A 20,751-nucleotide genomic window follows, 5' to 3' on the forward strand; every position below is an offset into this window, starting at 1 on the left:
CTTCTTTTCAAGGAAGGCTTGAGAAGGGACTCTGGGACATCAGGGATGGTGGGATCTCTTCCTTTACCAAAGGAAGCATGATCTAAATGAGTCCACGTTGGGTTAGGTAAGGAATAAAATTAAAAAGGAGGGATGTCCTTGATATCAGCCAAACTCATAGCCTGCAGCAGACATTTGTGGTTAGCTGAGTCACACTGCCTTGGGATTAGCCAGCTTTACTTTCTGTTTCAACAATAAAAAGTCTTGCAACACTGCTGGCATGTGAGACAGAGGTATCCAGAAAATCTTGGCATCTTTTCCAGCAGCATAACGGGTCTTAGGGAAGAGACTTGTGAGAGCATGGTCCATGCACTCCACTACCAGGGAGAGGTCCACGTTCACGAAGGATACTGTGCCCTTCAGTTTGTCCATACCTGTAAAAAGAGAAAAAGTGTGTTTACTCTTTGGCAAAGGGGGGAAAGGGGTCTGTAGAGGCAAGGGTACAAAGGGGAAGATGCCTTAGTGGGAATTTTGAATTTGCCATTATAATCAAGGCCCATTGTGATGGGTTTCTATGTATTTATCAGAAAATAATGCAGCAATGCTTTCTCTAGACTGCTGGCTCTCAAAATTGAGTGGATAGCAGAATTTCCTAGAGGACTTGTTGAGGCGCAGATTGGTGGGTCCTACCTTCAGCAGGTGTAAGGTGAGGCCCAAGAATTTGCATTTCTTTCTTTTTTTTTTTTTAAAAAAAGTATTTTATTGATTTTTTACAGAGAGGAAAAGAGAGGGATAGAGAGTTAGAAACATCAATGAGAGAGAATCATCTATCAGCTGCCTCTCCCACACCCCCTACCAAGGATGTGCCCGCAACCAAGGTACCTGCCTCTGACCAGAATAGAACCCAGGACCTTTCAGTTTGCAAGCTGACGCTTTATCCACTGAGCCAAACCGGTTTTGGCAGAATTTACATTTCTATCAAGTTTCCAGGTGATGCTGATGGCTCTGGTCCAGAGACCAAACTTGGAGCGGCACCATTTTAAATCAATGAGGGAAACAGCTTCACAAAGTATATGAGGCTCCTGAGCCCAGGGAGTTAAGGGTTTGACTTTGGGTTTGTTTTGAGGGAGTACTTTGTTTACAGGAAATGTGGGAATGCATGTGCACTTAAGCATGTGTGTGCATGCACTCATGTGTCATGTGCCTCCATAATCCAGTGAATAAAGAGAGAATAGTCACTCGAAAGCCCTGACTAGGGAAGAGGAAGAGATCCTGCTCCTCAGGTAGGTGAAGTGTTTGAATGATGAGCTAAGACACTTTTGAAGAGATTGGTGTGTCATCAGGGATTGGTAATGACTTGGAACATTCCTCCTGTACTCTTTTTGTTGTTGTTGTTAATTCTCACCCAAGGATATTTTCCCATTGATTTGTGGAAAGAGTGGAAAGGATGGGGAGAAGGAGTGGAGAACATCGATGTGAGAGAGACACATAGATTGGTTGCCTACCACATGCAACCTGGGGATTGAGCCTTCAGCTGACTAGAATCAAACCCAGGACTCTTTAGTCTGTGTGTTAATGCTTTATCCATTGAGCCAAACCAGTAGGGCCTCCTGTGCTCTTAAAACATATCTGAGGTCCTGGCTGGTTTGGCTTAGTGGATAGAGCATTGGCCGAAGGACTGAAGGGACCCAGGTTCAATTCCGGTCAAAGGCACATGCCCAGGTTGTGAGTTCAGTCATCAGCCTGGCCTGCAGGAGGCAGCTGGTTGATGATTCTCTCTCATCATTGATGTTCTTTTCTCCCTCTCTCTTCCTTTCTCAAGTAATAAAAATAAAAATATTTTAAAGGAAAAAAACAACATACCTGAGTTGTGTCTTCTCAAAAGAAATCTATTATTTTAAATCTTCCTTTCAACTTCAGGCTCTAGTAGCCACAAGTTGATCAAAGAGTCTAAATGAGGTTACCTAATAAGCCTTAGTGGGTATTTTAAACTCCTATTACTCTAGCCTGGGAAACAAAGAAAGGTGAGCTTAAATTTGTGTTCTACTTTGGAACAGTAAGTCTGGCTGATCTCCAAATCCTGACTAAGAAAACTCTAAAAAGAACAACCCATGTAACATTGGGCCCGAAGCCTCGGGGTACTCCTGAGACAGGGCATTTGAACCAGGGGCTCGTGCAGACATAATTTTGAGATGAAAGTTGGTGATATACTCATAGGCATTTATAAGGTATCAATGTTAGTATCAAGTAGAGAGAACGCTTTTAAAAGAGTTTTTGTTTCTGAATCTACTTAGAACCTTCAGAGTTGGTAGTATTTAATGGCAGTGGGTTTAAATCTATAGTGACATGTCAGCACTGGGAGGTTTGTCAGACCAGAAGTTATAGTTGATATTTAGGGTGTCCCCAAAAGATATATATATATATATATTTGATAATTCACTTAATTTTCACTCCTTTTCAGTTTTTACTGATTTGAAATAAAGGGTGAAGCCAGATTAAACTTTGAACAAAAAAAATTTATCCTAAAGTACTGCTAGACTTTTTTCTTTATGGGGATACATAAAAGATAAAGTTTATGGTACAAAACTGTTGAAGAATTAAGGCAACAGTTGAAGAATCAAGGGCACATAAATACTGAACAAAATGATTCTAAATGTTTGTCAATCCACTGCTTTGAGTTATCAGTGATGCCTGGATCAGAATGGTCATTAGTATGAAAACAGGTACTAACAAAACAAAACAAAAATTCATTTCTGCAGATTATTTTAAGTTTTGAAAATGAACTGTATGATCATAAACACTGACTTTATCAATAATTAAAAGTGCATATTCATTTTTTGGGACACCATGTATATGTGTATATGTTTGCATCTGTGTGTGCGTGAGTGAGTGTATGTGTGTATGTTTAGTGGGTGGGGTGGTTGAGGGAGTGAGTCATTCTAAAAACCTCCCTAGGTGGATCTGCCTTGTGAACTACTGACCTTGAACCTTACCACAGTTGGCTGTTTTACCAAGCTCATTGATGAAGAGGCTAGATTACAGCTTGGAGGAATAGAGTGACACAAAGTTAGATGGGGCAGGGACAGGAAGTTCGAGGTGGAAGTGCAATCCTGATACAGGAACTTCGACCAGATCCTTCATGCCTGTTGACATTATAGTGTGGTGCGAAGTCAGGCTACCTGCATTCAAATCTAGTACTTCCACTTACAACTCGGAAACTTGGGGCAACTTACTTTTCTGTTTCTATAAAATTAAGGTGGTATCTATTTCATACAGATTATTTGGGCATTTTATTTATTTACTTTTTAAGCATTTTAAATGAAAGTTCATGTAAGCTCTTACAGTGGGGACAAGTACACAGTAAATGTTCACTATATGTTAGTCATCATAGTTAATCTTTACTCTTATTCCTCCATCCCTGACTTAATCTCTGGACTTACTTCTTCTATCTCTACTCCCCCTGCATTCCTGCTCCAGAAAGTTTTTACCCAAGTAATTCCTTCCTGTACTTTAGGCTTTATTCAAACCTGACCTGTCCCATAAAGGTTTCTTAGCCAGCATTTTCTTTTTTCTTGGTCTGAATTCCTTGGGCAATTAGAGACCACACCATATAGCACCCTTCTGGACTCTAGGGTTATGTCTAAGACATAAAGAAAGAATTGATTTTCTTCATGCTATACAGTCTCATTATTTTACAGTCTCTTTTGGTTACTTTTTGTTTTCAATTAGATTATAAGTTAGTTAAAGGTCAGAGACAAAGTCTTTGTATTTTGGAACCTCCATAAATTCTGGAACAATGTTAAATGATTGATTGGTAGAGGAGTTTTTTGAGGCTCATTGTATTGCCTTGGGTAGGCCATTTCGCCTTCCCAAGCCTCTGCTTACTATTCATATAGTGCTTTTGTGGTGGTGTTTTTTGTTTGTTTGTTTGGTAAATGATACACATAATTTATAAAGTGCTCAGTATAGAACTTGGCACTTAGTAAGTGCTCAGAGGAGCAGGAGATGACGCTGGAATTAGTAGGAATACCTGATCATATTTAACATCCCTATTACTGTGAGAACCTCATTTTTAAATATATGTTTTAGTCTCCTGCATGCTGCCTAGAACAACGAATCTCAGAGGACCCTGAGTCCATCCTCAAAACTCACATTTTTCAATGTAACCTTCTCCATATTGGTGTTTGATATCTGGAGACAGGTCCTTCCAAATGGCAAATTTCTTCTCAGCAGTCTTTACTGGATCTGATAATCCTGTTTTGAATAATCCTGGTTCGATGCAAGAAACGTGCACACCAAAAGCTTTCATGTCCCGCCTGTGTAAAAAAACAAACACACACACACACACACACACACAAAACCGTTGATGATATTTAGTGGAGGTCCATTTGGAAAATGTTTGTGATATTTTCTTGTGAAACTTTTCGTGGGATCACAGAATTGGGTGCATTGGAAAGGTGCATCTTGTTCTACCCTCTCAGTTTGCAGATCTGAAGATCAGGGTGGTGAAGTGAGGACTGGTTTAGTGTCAGAACAGGACAGGGACCTGGGTAGACCCATCCCCAGTCTTATGTTCCCCCTGACTTGAAAGCATTTTGGCTGAGGACAGGTTTCTTTTCAGTACGTAGGGTACTTTATGGTGAAATTGACTGATGACTGGTCTGGCTGGACAAGTTTACCTCCATTCTAGGAACGTGAGGAGACTGCAGCATGAATGAGGATATGCTGAGGAACACAGTATGACTTGACTAACCTGTTTTTTAGGCCACTCAGCAAGCTCTTTCATCATCTCAAGGCAGAAAACCTAAACCTATGCATTTACCAGGCAACAGGGTTTCGGCGAAATCATGGTCCCCGTTTCTTTAAGCAACCCAACGTATAGCAAACCATTATGTAAATAATTATTCCCCATATTTAACTTATATCAGGGGTATATAAGGAAGTAATTATTCATTTTACAAAAAACTCTTATCAACCATAAGACTTACTAAGAATTTACCAATAACCTCACAATGCGATTTAATTGATCTTACATTTTACTTTCTATCGATAGCAACACACCTATTGTTTAATTTGAAGTATCTTTTACAAAAATGCCAATTAGCTTGGTTTTATTATTTATAATATCTATATATTTATTTAATAAAGAAAAATAATTCTTATATATTTTTTTCTTTTACAAAAAAAGCCCTGTGTCAAGGATTGAGTTTCAATAGATCGTAGCGAGGGAGCTGCTCTGCTACGTACAAAACGCTCACCCAGAAACAGGTCGACTACGAATGGTTTAGCGCCAGGTTTCCCGAGAACGTGCGTTGCGTGAAGGGCGTGGGGGTGGCCCCCTTTCCAGCCGCACTCCGTTTCCCAGGACGAAGGGCTCTCCCCACCGGGTAAATTAGCTTGATTTTAAATTGTTTGAAGGGTATGTTGCTTGCATTGAAATAAAAAAGATATTTTTCAACCTGATTGTATTTTTCTCGCCTATCTTCTGATCTCCTTTGGGTTGTAAAGTGCTGAAGGGGTATATGGGAAAACTTTCCTCCCCATCCACTCATAAAAATAACATCCTTGAGTGACAAATGGCTTTAAGTCATCCAACTAACCTTACCAGGTGAGTAAAACCAGTAGGAAACCAGTATGTTGCTGAACAAATACAGCTTTAAAGAGCTCCAACCCTTTCCCAGTAGGACAGCTGCCCCCCACACTCTCCTGGAGCTGCCGCTGGACTGTGGCCTGCATGCACAACACCATTTCCAATACTAGTTCCACGACTTAAAAACGTATAAACACTCCCTACTGATTAATTCCAGGCATAGCACAGCTGTGTTACAATCCCACAAACCCTTCAGTTGAAATATCTTTTTAAAATTAAGTATGTCTCTAAGCGTGCTAACATTTTATTATGACACTGCTGCTGAGAAAGTGGAACCCAAGGGCAACCAAGCAGACTAATGGAGGTTGTCCAAGGCCTTGCTACTCGAAATGTCATCTCTCAGCCATGGGCAGCACTTGGGTGCTTGCTATAAATGCAGAAACCCAGGACCTACCTCAGACCCACTGAATCAGAACCTGAATTTTGAAAAGATCAAGGCGATTCATATGCACATTAACATTGAAGAAGCATTGTTCTGACATTGTCTTGTGTGTTTATTTCCTGGAAGAATCAAACCTGGCAACCTGATCAAATGGCAAAATGGAGTTGCTCTCTCTCGGTTAATCTCTGTAGGATAATCTAACTTTTTATTAGTAAGCTATACCTAGATCCACAGTGTAGATCATAACATGTACCTGCAACTAGTTGAATAAATAAATGGTTGAATTGAAGAAAAGACTGTATGTAATTTCATCTTTTCTCTTGCTTATCATAGCACACTCAACTGGATACTTTCCACTGCTCCACTAGTCCCCTCCACCCCTGTGTCTGCACTCCCTGCTGGAGGCCTGCCTATATTAACTATATTTTAGCTTCTGTTTGGTTTAGTCAATTGGGAGCACCAGAGGAAGGTCAGAGGAAGTAATGAGAAGAAAATATTTTCTTTTCGGAGAACAAGAAAAATAGGTTTATTTGCGTTATGCTTATTAATTTGTGCAGTTATTCAGTATCTGGAAAGTTAATGTTCAAGAAAATATTAATTTTTATTAAAATGTTCTATTATTTACTCATTTATTTCAGCCCTTTGTATTCAGCATGTGTCTATTGAAAAAAATCTATGTGTTTGTTTTTTTTTGCAACCCACATAAACTAAAATCTTGTTTACTTGGCCCGTGTTAGCCTTTGAGTTGGACATGCTTGTGATAAGCTATCTATTGGGAATAATTTAAAGCACTAAATAGAATGTCTGGTACATAATAAATAACATTCAATAAATGTTAGCCGCTATTATTTCTTAATATGGTATTTGCTTTACCTTAAGCAGTCATTGAAGGCTTCTACTCCATATTTGGATAGTGTATAGCCTCCTCCACCAAATGCAAGACGCCCCCCGATGCTGGAGACATTGATGACCCTCCCTCGAGCTTTCTTGACCAAGGGAAGCATATTTAAGGTCACATCGATGAGTCCGAACAGGTTCACTTCTACGGGTTCTCTGTAGTCCTTCACTGTCAGCCAGTCGGTTGGAGCCAGCACGCCGACAACACCAGCATTATTGATCAGACCCCAGAGCCCTAGAACAGAGAGGAAGGAAAGGAGATGTGGTAGAAAGCATTCTTAATGGAAATATTGCCTCTGCTTTTCACAATGGTTCCATTTCCTCCCCTAGTCATACTTGTGCTTTGAAATACTCTACAATTTGGGGAAGTGACAGCAGAAAGGGTGGGAGGCTGAATTGAAATAGTTAAACTTCTATTACTGGAACTTCTGTCACAGTTATTCTATTTTCTGGTTCTGAATGTCAAATGCTGATACTCAGTGGCACTTTAGCTTTTTAAACTCAGATATAGAGTAAATTGGTCTATTTTCCTACCTTTCTAGATGGCAAGGCCAGAGCATATTGATAAACTTTATATGGATAAAGAGCAACATCCATCTACTTCACATTTGTTTTTGGTAAAAAAATAAAATAAAATAAAAAAAAAATAAAAAAAAATCCCATCATTCACTTGGCTTATTTATGTTGGGAAACATTTATTATGTGTAAAGCTGTTTGGAATTCAAGCTTTAAAAATTATGTGGAGTCTATCAAACCATTGGTTTTGAGGAATAGACTCTCAATTATATGATGAAGATGTGATAGAAAAAAACATTTGTGTGGAGTTTTTTTTTTTCCCCTTTGTGGACCCATTAAATATCTTCATCCATGAGAATATTTCAAATTTCATTCAAGCCAATGTAAGTTCTCGAGTTCAGAATGCTGCCTTCTTAGCAGAATGAGGCCCAATAGCTCGCTACTCTACCATGACTGTCAAAGACACCTGTACTGAAATTCTGAGGCCATTTTCTATGTTGGCCATTGAACATGTATAAGCTCTGGAACCATTTTAAGGTGGGAAGCAGATTTCAGGTATTCAGAATTTGGGGGTTGTTCCCATATTCTCCTATAGATTTTAACCCCAGGTTCCTTTGCTGTATATATGGCTAGAGTAGCACTTCACTGGAGAAGGCTGGGAAAAGTTCAACGCCCATCTCAGTTTTAAATTCACCAGTGGGTTTTTAAGACTGAGGATAACTTGAGCTGTGTTTCTCATGTACACCATTAAAGGCTATCCTCAGATTTCTCCAATCTTCTCAGCAGTGTATAGCAGGCATTTAAGAGACATTTTCTTGAAAGGCCACATAATATCCAAGCACATTTTGCTAGCTTTAGGTACTTCGCAACACCCCTTCCATTCTCCCCGGCCCCACGTCATTCACCTTTTTCCCCAACGTGGTCTTTCACCCACTGGGCGGTCCTCTTGACATTCTCTGGGTCAGTCACGTCCAGAAGCACAGTGTGAAGCCTCTCGGAGGTTTCCGCCTTTAACGCTGTTGATCCCGCCTCAGTCAGACAGGTAGCAATCACACGAAATCCTTTTTTATCAAAAGTCCTGGCCGCCAAGTTCCCAAAGCCGGAGTCACACCCCGTAATGAAGATATACTTATCAGTGACGTCTTCAATCTTTGGTTGCCTTTTACGAGTATAGCTCCATAGAATAACACAAAGGACTAAGAGGGCTAACACCCATAACAACATTGTTTTCCTATAGACACAAGATTACTTCTTTCTTGAACAATAAAATAAGATGTTGTCCTGAGTGTACAAAATTAGAAAGAAAAATCAAATTAGGACCATCGAAGCATCAGACCCAGGATTGATGAACTTGAGGTATTTTAATACATTTGAATGGATAAATATAGTTTTAAAAACTCATTTGGTTAGGAAGATGGCCATGTAGGTGCTAAACCACTTCTCTAAAGTAATGCAAAAATGAACCAAGTAATAGTAAGAAAAACTAAATGGGAGAAAGAGAGAGAGAGAGAGAGAGAGAGAGAGAGAGAGAGAGAGAGAGAGAGAGAGAGAGAGAGACAGAGAGAGAGAGAAAACTCTGAGACAACTCAGTGCAGACAGTGTTGAAGTGCAAGGCCACCAATGAGTTCACCTAGAGAGGGTGAGATGAATATGAAGAGGTTGAAAGAGAGATGAGGCCAAGGTCACAGAATCCCAAACCAGAATCAGAATCCTGATTCTGACCTCTCTGGATTCCAGCTTCCTGGGAGAAAAAAGATCGCATGTACAGAGGACAAAGCCGAGCCAATTCATACTTTAAAATTGTGAGGCTTTGACAATAGAAGCATGAGACTGACCTGGAAAATTAATTTTTGTCAGGACTGGAGAAAACCTTGAGCCTAAAATAAATTAGGCAGAAAGAAGTCTGCATCTATATTCCCCCTGAGCATAAATCACTTTAAATTTTTTTAAAAGAAAATGTTATTATTTCATGAACACTTCCTACAGCAATTCAAAATTCTCACCATTATTTTTAAGTTAAGAATAAATGTTAAAGAAACAGTACTATAGGAATTTTACAGTCTTGACCATTTAAATGTATATGCCACCTTGAAAGGTCCACTAAATATTATACAGGGTTTGGCTATCTATAATAATTAAAGTGTAATATGATAATTAGACTGAACAGCCAAACGACCTTCCAGATTCCAGATGAAGCCATGGCTGTGAGGGCCAAGCCTCTTGCATGAGTTTCATGCATCAAGCCTCTAGTAAAATAATAGTTGTGGATGAATGAGGTATTGTGTCATTGAAAACAAGTATAATATTAATTTGGAAGTGTAATATCAAAACTATCACAGGAAAATATTTCAGATTACCTTAGGATATAAAGTTCCATATACAATGCAGTGTTATTTACAAAGACAGCCAACCCTATTACTTTTACTGTGGATAATGATGTCTGGGGAAGAGCAAGCCATCTGGCAGAAGGAAATGAATAAGAACTGTAGGGCTTTGCCTACTTGTCTCGGGTCTGTGCATCAAGGCAGTCCAGGCCTCCTGCCTCACAGCTATAAGGCAGCCCAAAGGAAGATTATCAGGTCCCACCCCACAGAGGGGCATTCCATGACCTGTGTTGGCTTTCCCTGCTTATGGAAGGAAGATAGGCCACAGAGAACATCCTGTGTGAGAAAGACCTTATTCCTTCCCCCATGGAGCCTCAGAAAGTCTCCTCACTTTGCTGTAGATCCACACACACCTTTACCCTTGACCTGGAAATACCCTTAGAATCAAGAGAGGCATTAAGGACCTCATAGAGGACGATGGGCAGATAGGCCCTGAGTTCAAATTCAGGCTTCATGGATGCTTCTGGAATCCTGGAGGACAATGGACAGATAGGCCCTGAGTTCAAGTTCAAGCTTCATGGGTGCTCCTGGAATCATGGCTGCTCATAGACACTGTGCTCAAAAAGTATTGGCAAGGCCAAGAAGTTTTATAAATTTTGTTTGGGCTTTTTAATATATAATATTTAATATGATTATATATGGATTTCTGGCTTTTCCTTTGAATCATTTTTTAATTGCTTTTTTTTTTAACTTATAAAAGTGACTTGTGCTCATGGTAAAAATATTTGACTTAATATTTTGTGGGCTTTTTCCTAGTATTTTCCTTAGTATATAAATATTCTCCCCATAATAAAGATCTTAAACACACACAGAGAGATACAATTAAACATACACACACTTGTGTGTACACAAACAGACTATTTTATTTATACTGCTTTATAAGGAACAGATTGTTTCAGATAAAAGATAACTCAATGTAATATATCTTCTAAACTTCTTAAGGAAATTTTAGGTTCTGCTTTCACATTTTTTCCCGGACAAAAGATCTACAGCTAAAGAAAGAAAGGATTAAACACACACACACACACACACAAAAAATACAAAAAACAAAAAAATCCTGTCAATTGATAAAAATTAGTCAGAGGTAAATATTAAAATGCTAGAGGCTCAGTGCATAAATTTGTGCATGGGTGGGGTCCAGCTAGCCTGGCCAGGGGGAGGGGACGTGGGCAGTTGGCCTGCTGGTCGAACTCCTAGTCAAGGAGACAATTTGCATATTAGCCTTTTATTATATAGGATATACACTGAGTGGCCAGATTATTATGCATTCAGAGATCATAATAATCTTGCCACTAAGTGTACATATAGACTAGAAGTTCAATGCACAAAATTCATGCAAGGGGCTTGGCCCTTGCAGCCACTGCTGCCCTGGCCCTCACAGCCTGGGTCCAGACAGTCATCTGCATGGCCATTCTGCTGTTTGGCCTAGTTAGTATATTATCTCTTTATTATATAGGATGGTAAGTTTGGTCCTAGCTGGTTTGGCTCAGTGGATAGAGCATCAGCCTGTGGATTGAAGGGTCCCAGGTTTGATTCCACTCAAGGGCATGGACCTTGGTTGCAGTGTGTGCCAGAGGCAACCAATCAATGTGTCTCTCTCACATGGATATTTCTCTCTGTCTCTCCCCTTCCCCTTTACTCTCTCTAAAAATCAATGGAAAAATCTCCATGGGTGAGGATTAACAACTACACGAAAAGGTAGGTTTGGGCAAACTAGTTGATTCTTGTGGTATGGCTATGATTATTTCTAAAGCAGTTCAGTGTTTAGACTACACTGACTTAATAATTTGGTGTAGTTTTCAAAAAATCTTTCCTGTGTAGGGCTTACTGATTTGTTGCAAATTACTGTCCACATAGCAGGATTTCCCCTTCTCAAATATATAAATACATTAAAATGTATAATTTGGGGGTGGGAGTGTAACTGACTTTTATAAAATTACATATGTAGACATTTTAAAGAAATTTTATATTTAGCCAGGACCGGTTTGGCTCAATGGATAGAGGGTCTGCTTGGGGACTGAAGGGTCCCGGGTTCGATTCCGGTCAAGGGCATGTATCTTGGTTGTGGGCATATCCCCAGTAGGGGGTGTGCAAGAGGCAGCTGATCGATAACTCTCTCTTATCGATGTTTCTAACTCTCTATCTCTCTTCCTTCCTCTCTGTATAAAATCAATAAAATGTATTTTTTTAAAAAGAAATTTTATATTTATAAATTCAATTAGTGTAGTGTTTTGCTTAAGTCTGGCCTTGGTAAATAATTATCAAATAGCTAAATACAGTATTGAATATTTCCTGAATGGAATCTGTAGGCTTCATTGCAATTCAAATCCCATGGAAATTATTTGAAAAAGGCAAATGCTCACACAGGTTAATGTGTCCTGGAGCAGAGAGTGATACTTTTTGTGTTGTCCTGTTTTGCCAGAGAAAACCATAATGGGAGAAACAAACAAAAAACAAAACACAATGGCTTACCTTTCTGAAGCCTTCTACTCTGCACATTTACATTTAACTCATTTGATCCTCTCAACAATCTTGTTAGTTAGACAGGGCACATTATTTGCCACACTTTACAGAAGAACTAATATTCCAATTAATAAATGTAAAAAGAAAGATGGAATTAGAAAAGCACCAATTTTTTCAGGCAAGAATGTTCAATGGATGCTAAAACTAGTGGGTGAAACTCTGATGAGAAAAAAATAATTATAGAATTTCAAAGAATCTCCCCATAAGATGCATACTAACTTAAAAAAAAAAAAGTAGTAGTAATCTCACTGTGGAGAAGTCCAACAGACAACCACCTGAATCAACTTACATGTAAAAGTGCAGTGTAGAAGGTTTCACAAAGGTAAGCCATTGTTTTACTGTGACTCCCCTTATGCTTGCCCCTGGCAAAACAGGACAACACAGAGTCTCCCCTCTCTGCTCTAGGAGACATTAAACCCCATGGGCATTTGCCTTTTTCAAATAATTTTCATGGGATTTGAATTGCAGTGAAGCCTACAGATTCCATTCAGGGAATACAGTCAATATTGAGTTATTCAAAGATTATTTATCAAGGTCACACTTAAGCAAAACACTACACTAGTAGAATTTATAAATATAAAATTTCCTTAAAATCTCTACATATGAAATAAAAATTAATCCTACTGGTTATGGGACAAACCAAGGCCATGTGCCTCCTGGTATGGCACACTCTTCAAAACCCCCGAAGTCACGAAGGCAAAGAAAGATAGGAATACAGCTGTATCAGTCTGAGTGTGATCATAAGATGAGAGTCACTATAACAATTATAGAAACAAGGAGTATAATATGGGAATCAGGTGGTTGTGGGGGAGTGAAGGCTGAGAGATCAGGAACAGTTACTAGTGATGTCAGCCTGAAGCCCTGAAGCATGGAGAAGCCGCAGCTTGTAGGGAAGTTGAGAAACTGCTATCAGCATGACCACGATGCAAGAGCTCATAAAAAGGCCTGCAAAGCCATCGTGTCTTAACATGGCAGCTTCTCAAGAACACAGTTTCCACTTCACTTCCTTTATTCTGATCTCTAATAATGAACTTGGCATTGTTATCTTTTTAAAAAAAGAAAGACTTAGAACTCTCCCAGATGCCACACTGAGAAGGATGCAAAGCACATCTATGCATAACCAGCAGCTAGTCATGCATAGACATATCTTTCAGTTCTACTTAATGCATAGCCTGTACTCTTCAAAAACAAAGCCCTGAAGGAAAGAAACACTGAGGATTGTTCTAGATAAATGAAGATCAAAGAGATGTGATAACCCAACACAACATGTGATCCTGGACCAGAAAATCTTTGTTTTTCTTTCACCAAAAAGAACATTATTAGGTCAATTTGTGAAATTTGAATGAAATCACTAGATCCGATAAATAATATTGCATTAATATTAATTTTTCATCTTTGATGATTTACTATGATTATTTTGAAAGTGTCCTGCTTTTTAGAAAATACACACTGAAATATTTGAAGATTAAATAGCAATATATCTTAAACTTACACTCAAACAATTTAGAAAATGATAATAATATGTCCACAAATAAACAAACATATAAAACACATATATATGTACATAAAGAAAGAATGAGAATAAAAATGTGATTAAATGTTAATATTTAGAAAATCTAGGTAGAACTTTTCGTAAGTTCTAAATTATTTCAAAATAAAATGTGGAAAATTTGGCAAGGGAAAATAAAACATTTTTCTAAGAAAAGGTTTCATTGAATTACTTTGTGTCTCATGCACAAAATAGGTAAGAACTCTAGGACTTCAGTATCTAGTGATTTTGTGCACCAAGTTTTCTGCCTTCTACTTTCTGGTAAGTACACCTCCATACCTTCTGGAGAAAAACAAATACTCAAACCAAACCAGTGAGCCTCTTCCCCCTCCCTCCCTCCCCTCCACTCACCTTCCCTCCTCTCACTTCCCTTCCCCTGCCTTCTTTTCTTTCCCCTCCCTTTCCCTTCTCATCTTTTCCATCTCCTTCTCAACCTGCTCCTTACCTAACAAAACCCATTTTTATCTGGTAACAAGAAGACAGAGAGGAACTCTTTAGTTGTTAAAAATGGGCTCATATTAAATTGTGTTGTCAGGCCCTATTAGTAGCTCAGTTGGTTATAACATTGTTCCATTATGCCAAGGTTGTGGGTTTAATCCCCAGTAAGGATACATAAAAAAAGAAGCCAATGAATACATAAATGAGTGGAAAAACAAGTTGATCTCTCTCTCTCTCTCTCTCTCTCTCTCTCTCTCTCTCTCTCTCTCTCTCATCAATCAATAAATAAGAAAAAGGACAAAGAAACTGCATTGTCTTTATGAGGTTCACCTCTGGGCAAAAGGTCATTTCAGAAGCGAGTGTCCCAGCCTGAAGCCTGCATCCTGCATCCAAGGGACTGCCAACTTGACCTAGAGTTCTGCAAAGCCTGCCTTAACTCAAATATTATTCTTCAAAAATACTAGTTCTTTCTCAGTCCCTAAGGTTCACATTCCTGTAGGTCATTGGACCAAGTCAGCCAAAAACCAACTTTGACCTCTAATAGTATTTTAGCCACGATGCCACCTCTGAGCAGCAGCCCTCGGTCAGAGTCATTGGGAACATGACCTGTACACAGAAGCCAATTGATAGCCCATTGGTTCATTGTCCACTGAGAAGTAAATGAGTAACAGTGACTAACAGGGCTGCCTCGACCATAACCTGCTCCACATGGCTCCCTAATCCCAGCAATTCAGAGACTCAGGACACTGACCTTAGTTGCTTGGGTTGTTTGTTTATTTTTCTATCTTCCAATTTATCTCACAGAAAACTGCTTACTAGAGGTACAAATCTCTTGGTTCGAGGGACTAAGCACCTCGGTCTGTAACAGTTCTCTTAGCACCCAGTGGCTGTGAGCCTAGGTCTGGGCAAGTTTGGGAACAAACTAAGAGAAAGCAGATCTGCAGCCCCAAGGCTGCAGTGCCCGAGGACAGGTGCATCCTCTGATGAACTGGCCATGAAGATTTTTTTAAGTCAAAATAAACACTAGCCACTTCACTAGTAAAAATCTGGGCAGCAAGGACTAGCACCATACACACACACACACACACACACACACACACACACACACACACACGAGCAGGTTAGGAGCTCAGGCCTCAGAATCTGACCAGCAGAAGTTCAGTCCCAGTTGCTCTATCATCAGAAGGTCTTTGGGCAAATTATCATTTCTCAAACTCTACTTTTCTATCTATAAATAGAGATAATAGCTACCATATAGAGTGCCTGGTAAAATAAGATGACTAAATGCCTACTACACAGGAAGGCCTTTATGGTGATGTCAGGATCAGTGGCTTTCACTGTGTGAAGGGTCTGTTCTATGTACTGCTCATATCTAGCCACAGGTTTTTCAACTTCAACACGGATATTTTGGCCTAGAAATTACTTGACCTGTATGTTGCAGGATGTTTACTAGTAGCAGCACCTTCAGCCTCTACCCATTTGATGCCAGTAGCCCCCTCTCCCTAGTTGTGACAACCAAAAATATCTCCAGACATTGCCATGTGCCCTGGAGGTCAAACTCACCCCAAGTAGGGAACCACACTGGTCTAGAGCTTTCTCACCTTGGGGATCCAGAACTTCACAGCATCCAGAACTACTTTTCTGGAAACTCAGTCATTGGTAATGCCATATTGCTGAGAGTTTATTTTTAATGGCCTTACAGAAAAGTTTTGATACTTATAAATGATACTCATATCCTGCTGCTGTCAGTATTCATTTCTAGGATTAAGATAAAAGCCTTTTTGCCATCAGAAGGATAGAAAGCAGTGAACAAAACCAAATTAGCACAGGACACTATTTAAGAATTTAGAAATTACTAAATTAATACTCACTGCACTTGTGAAGCCTACATTCTGGCTGAAGCTTTTGAGTTTGGGCCACTATAGACTCCTTTGAGGGTGCCCTGCAGGTGGGTGGCCTGTTGACTCTAAGAGTTCAGAATGTGCTCCTAGACAGCCCATGGTCCTTGAGCTCTACAGGTGACAGCATCAGATCTGAACGATAGAAAGCTTACCATGTTCTAGGCCCTCTGCTATAAATATTTATCTTGTCTAAACCTTATAATAAAATTATTTCTGTTTTATAGATGAGGAAGCAAATTCAGAAATGCATGTTAGTTGCCTTAAGATACAGTTGTAGTGCTATTTCTGGAAATGACCTGTAGGCCATTCTACTCCACCATCACGCTCTCACCCTCTGCTCTGCTGCCCCCTGGATTCCCAACACTCTTCTACGTGGCCAGTGCCCTTTGTGATACTTGGCATTAACTACATATTGTGGAAGGAAAGAGAGGAAGAAAAGAAAGAAGTTTCCATTCTTTCTATTGGTAATTGGATTAATCTTCGACCCCTCCCAATGATCAGGGAATAATTCATAATAATATTCACACTTCCAAATAGATAACTTCAAAAACTTTTGAAGTGTTCAAGTAATATTTATGTCATTTAATTGTCAAACTAGTTCTGTGAGCCAAGTAGGGTAGGTATCATAGGTAAGTTTATTTGCCAGAGAATGGCTAGAATTTAAGCTTCCATCTCTGAACTAAACTGTAAAATGAGAAGGAAGAACTACAAAGAGATGGACACATTATTAGTCAACAGGAAGAATGAAGATACTTTATCAAAATTCTCTACCATGCCAGAAAGATGCAAAAGGAACAGAGAAAGGAGAAGTAATTTTCTCTTTCATTTGCCATGCAAAGTGCTTAAGATAAACCACCTGACCATAGCTATAGGGAAATATTGCAACTTGATTGTTGTCCGTGCTCACGTCTGCTTCTTCTAGCTTTCTTTTTCTGGCTTTCTTTTCCTAGCAGAGCATCTAAAATAAGATTCTTTGATATCACTTCCTTTATTCATCTTCCTCTGCCCTTTGAAAATAAATGACACACACAAGAATGGAAAATAATGTCTCAATGGCATTATGAAGTATACTTTTTATTCGAAACATTGAATTCTTTCTACACCACTAGATTTTATTTCCACATAGCTCCATAGAAGACTTTGTTTTAGAAAGCAGTACTAAAACTGTCAATACTGATAAGAATTTATAGTATCTTTATTTATTGTATATTAAATTAAAGGTAAATAACCATCTTTATTTGCCTTTAATTTATTGTAGATTAAATTAAACGTAAATAACTTGAATCAACAGTTATTTATCTATATTCAATAGAGAGCATTTAGCAATAGCTTTCTAAAATACTCTCTTTTTGAGGTTTTCTTGCACAGGCTTTCTTAATACTGACAGCAATCTAGACATGTCAGTCCTTGAACATTTAAATATTGTAAACCTGGTTAACTTATACTAGAATTCATTTTTGCTTTGACCTTTTCATTGAAGTAAGGAATTCTGTGTTTTTAAAATCCAAGTAACCTTTCACAGATTTCTGATGTATTTTTATTTAATAATAATAAAAAAAACACATTTGGGCCAAATGACACAAACTAAATGACTAATGAATTATGTTTCTGTGGAGAAAAAATGTTTAAGTTAGGCACCAGAAATTTAAATAAAAATTTAATATGGAGCCAAGGGGTTCTTCATAGAACATGCTTACATTAAGCAATAAATGCTCCTCTGAGGATCTATTAAAAATAACAGTAACAATGATTATGATGCTACTTATGATGGTGTTGATCCCTCACTCAATGGGATGAAGAAGCTCCTTCACCTAGTACATTTCCCTTGCCTCCTGCTTCCTGCAGGCGTGAGAGGCTCAGGGTTCCCTGAGTGCCCTTTGTGGGGGTAGGGGATGGGGGATAGGGGGAACAGGGAGGTGTGGAGAGGTAGTTCTTCCTCTGAGGACTCATTCAGTCTTGGCGCAGAGGTGTGCCAGCCACTGTCCATGTAGAAGACCTGCTGGATTTGTGCTTGGTATTTTTAGTTCTAAGGATAAAAGTATCTCTGATTTTCTTTCGCCTCCTCTCAAAACTCTTGTATTTCCATAACACTCATAATTATTAATTAATTATTCCCAGTCCCTCCTAGTCTTATTACTTTGTCAGTATGCCTCCTGACAGTACCAGCAGGTTAAGAATTATTCCCATAGCCAGGGTTCCTTTTCTTATGGTCACTAAATAAAAAATTGCTAACTGGAAGAAATTATATATTGTAAATATTATACTTGATAGTTAGCAGACTTTAAAGAAAGCTTAGAATACAGAGAGAATACTATAGATAGATGCAGAAAGTGTGTTCAAATATTCAATATATTTCTTTCAATCAGTTATCTTCAAACAGAAGATCTGAGTTTTTAAAGATGATATCTTAGGAAAGTGAAATTTGTTGTGAGAGTTTTAAGACCAATTTCTGTTTTCCCCATTTGAAATGTATGTAATAATAATTTTTCTTACATTTGAACATTGAGTTTTGTTCTAAAAATTGGGCACAGTTTTCAAATCTCAAAAATAAGATGATATAACATTTCAATTTCATTTTATGCAACAATTAGCCAAGGATATTTTTAAAGTACCTAATATATGCCGAAGGATACTAAGATTAACATACTCCTTGTCCTTGAGCAAATAGCATAGCAGGACATTTCAGAGCCATTTGTACAACCCCAAACCGATTTTTAATTTCAAAGTGTTTTATTTAAATTCTTTCCCCTGCTGCTAAAATCAGTCCATGGAGAGAAAGCATCACAGCATTGTTTGAATCAGAAAGTCTTCAACAAGGGCTGCCTGGATTAAACAGCTACAAAACCACTAACCCAACTTTCTCCTTTAAAAGAAGTCCAAGTGAAAACACCAACCACGGCATCCTATAAAAATGAAGAGTAAAATCTGAAGCAGGTTTATTGCTGTCCGCCGGAGATCCGGGAGTCCAGTGTGGATTGGGAGGAATCCCCCTGTCCTGCTGACCCCGCAGGCATTCGAACCAGTTTAGTTAGGCACCACAGACATCTGATAACACTGGTGAAGCAGGTAGATACACACCAGCCCTGCAGCTGGAAGCCAATGTGCTGTTCCAGTGAGAAACTCGACTAAGATTCCTATTTTCTTTGGAGCCCCTCCTCACTGCAGTTTCACAGACGGTACTGCACAGTCCCTGAGAAAATAGCTAGACATACATTTAATTGTAACTCCAGGGAGCTAAAGACCATTCAAGCAGAGACTGCGGAGCGCAAAGCTAGGTCCCAGGTGTCACTGAGATCACTTCTCCTGTGAGATGGACCCAGTTACTGCCTCCCAACATGTTAATTTTTTTCTTTTTATAGCAACAGTTAAACACAACATGACAGGCAACTTGATTAATTCTGTAATCAAAAGAGACTTTGAGGATTGACACGAGCAATGAAGGAATAAATGACAAAGCTGAGCCATGTGTTACCTTTTGAAAGATGAGCTGCGAGTGGATGCTGCTGCGCACTGGCTGGGCTGATTGCGATCTGCTGGGGAAGGAAGAGTTGTGTCACTCTGGCCGGGCTGATCCTCTGGAAGTGGAGGTGCTCTGTGTACTTACATGTGTAAGGAGGCGTCAGGCTCCCTCCTCACTCTGTGAGTCACCCTCGTTGTGACACTGGATGATGACTAAGTCTTTCTTCTATCGATAAGTAAGCCAAGGAGCTGTGGGTCATGTGTTTCCAAAAGACAGTATCTTTAGGAAATGAACTTCAGCAACTTTCAGAAGGGACTTAAAAATGACCAATAATAGTCCTTTAACTGTGAGGACAATTTCTTGGCCAAATTCAGCAGCTGAAATACTATACATTGAAGCATTTTGTAAACTGCCTGGCACCAGGCTTGGATTGTGACTATTGTGACTATTGTTCATGATCTCTAGGTTGTTTGTTGTTTGTCTTCTCTCTCTCTCTCTCTCTCTCTCTCTCTCTCTCTCTCTCTCTCTCTCTCTCTCTCTCTCTCTCTCTCTCTCTCTCTCTCTCTCTCTCTCTCTCTCTCTCTCTCTCTCTCTCTCTCTCTCATTACTGTGCCTTTACTGATTTAGTGGTATTCTTTCAATCCTAGGAGAGTTGGTAGGGGAAATGAGTCTCTATTATTTTTTTAAATCACTTTTATTAAAACCATTGGTGAGCAAGGAGACCAAAACAATGTAAGGAAACGAGGCTTTGCATTTATTTTGAGTCTCTCTGTATGAGTGTTTTAGAAGTATGACAGGAAGGAAGATCTTATTGAAGTGGTCACGGGAACTGAGATCACTGAGAACAGGAAAGGATGCTGGCTCCCTCCCCAGAGCTGGTCAGTTCAGAGAGCATTATAACTGACCAGGCATATCTTGAAAAGTATTGAGGCTACAGGTGATGAGGGGGAAGACATGCTGCTAATATACGCTACTCCTCCAGCCTTGCACCTCCCCCTTAGGCACGGAGGCTGATGGACAGGTATAAACTCCACTGAAACTGCTTAGTTTCAGTTTCCTAATATTATATACC

At 39.2% G+C, this 20,751-nt stretch overlaps 1 protein-coding gene across 1 annotated transcript; it reads right to left on the bottom strand.

Moving 5' to 3' along the window:
* DHRS9 (dehydrogenase/reductase 9) lies at window positions 1–19,832 on the bottom strand. Its single transcript, XM_036421726.1, has 5 exons — window positions 19,692–19,832; window positions 8,330–8,705; window positions 6,885–7,143; window positions 4,132–4,295; window positions 1–413 (listed from the first exon to the last, which is right to left on the bottom strand). Exons 2-5 carry the CDS (start codon window positions 8,646–8,648, stop codon window positions 190–192), a joined length of 966 nt encoding a protein of 321 aa, XP_036277619.1. The 5' UTR covers window positions 8,649–8,705; window positions 19,692–19,832; the 3' UTR covers window positions 1–189.
* Window positions 19,833–20,751: the final 919 nt, after the last annotated feature.

Source organism: Pipistrellus kuhlii, unplaced genomic scaffold (assembly GCF_014108245.1).
Source record: "Pipistrellus kuhlii isolate mPipKuh1 unplaced genomic scaffold, mPipKuh1.p scaffold_m20_p_7, whole genome shotgun sequence".
Classification (NCBI taxonomy): Eukaryota; Metazoa; Chordata; class Mammalia; order Chiroptera; family Vespertilionidae; genus Pipistrellus; species Pipistrellus kuhlii.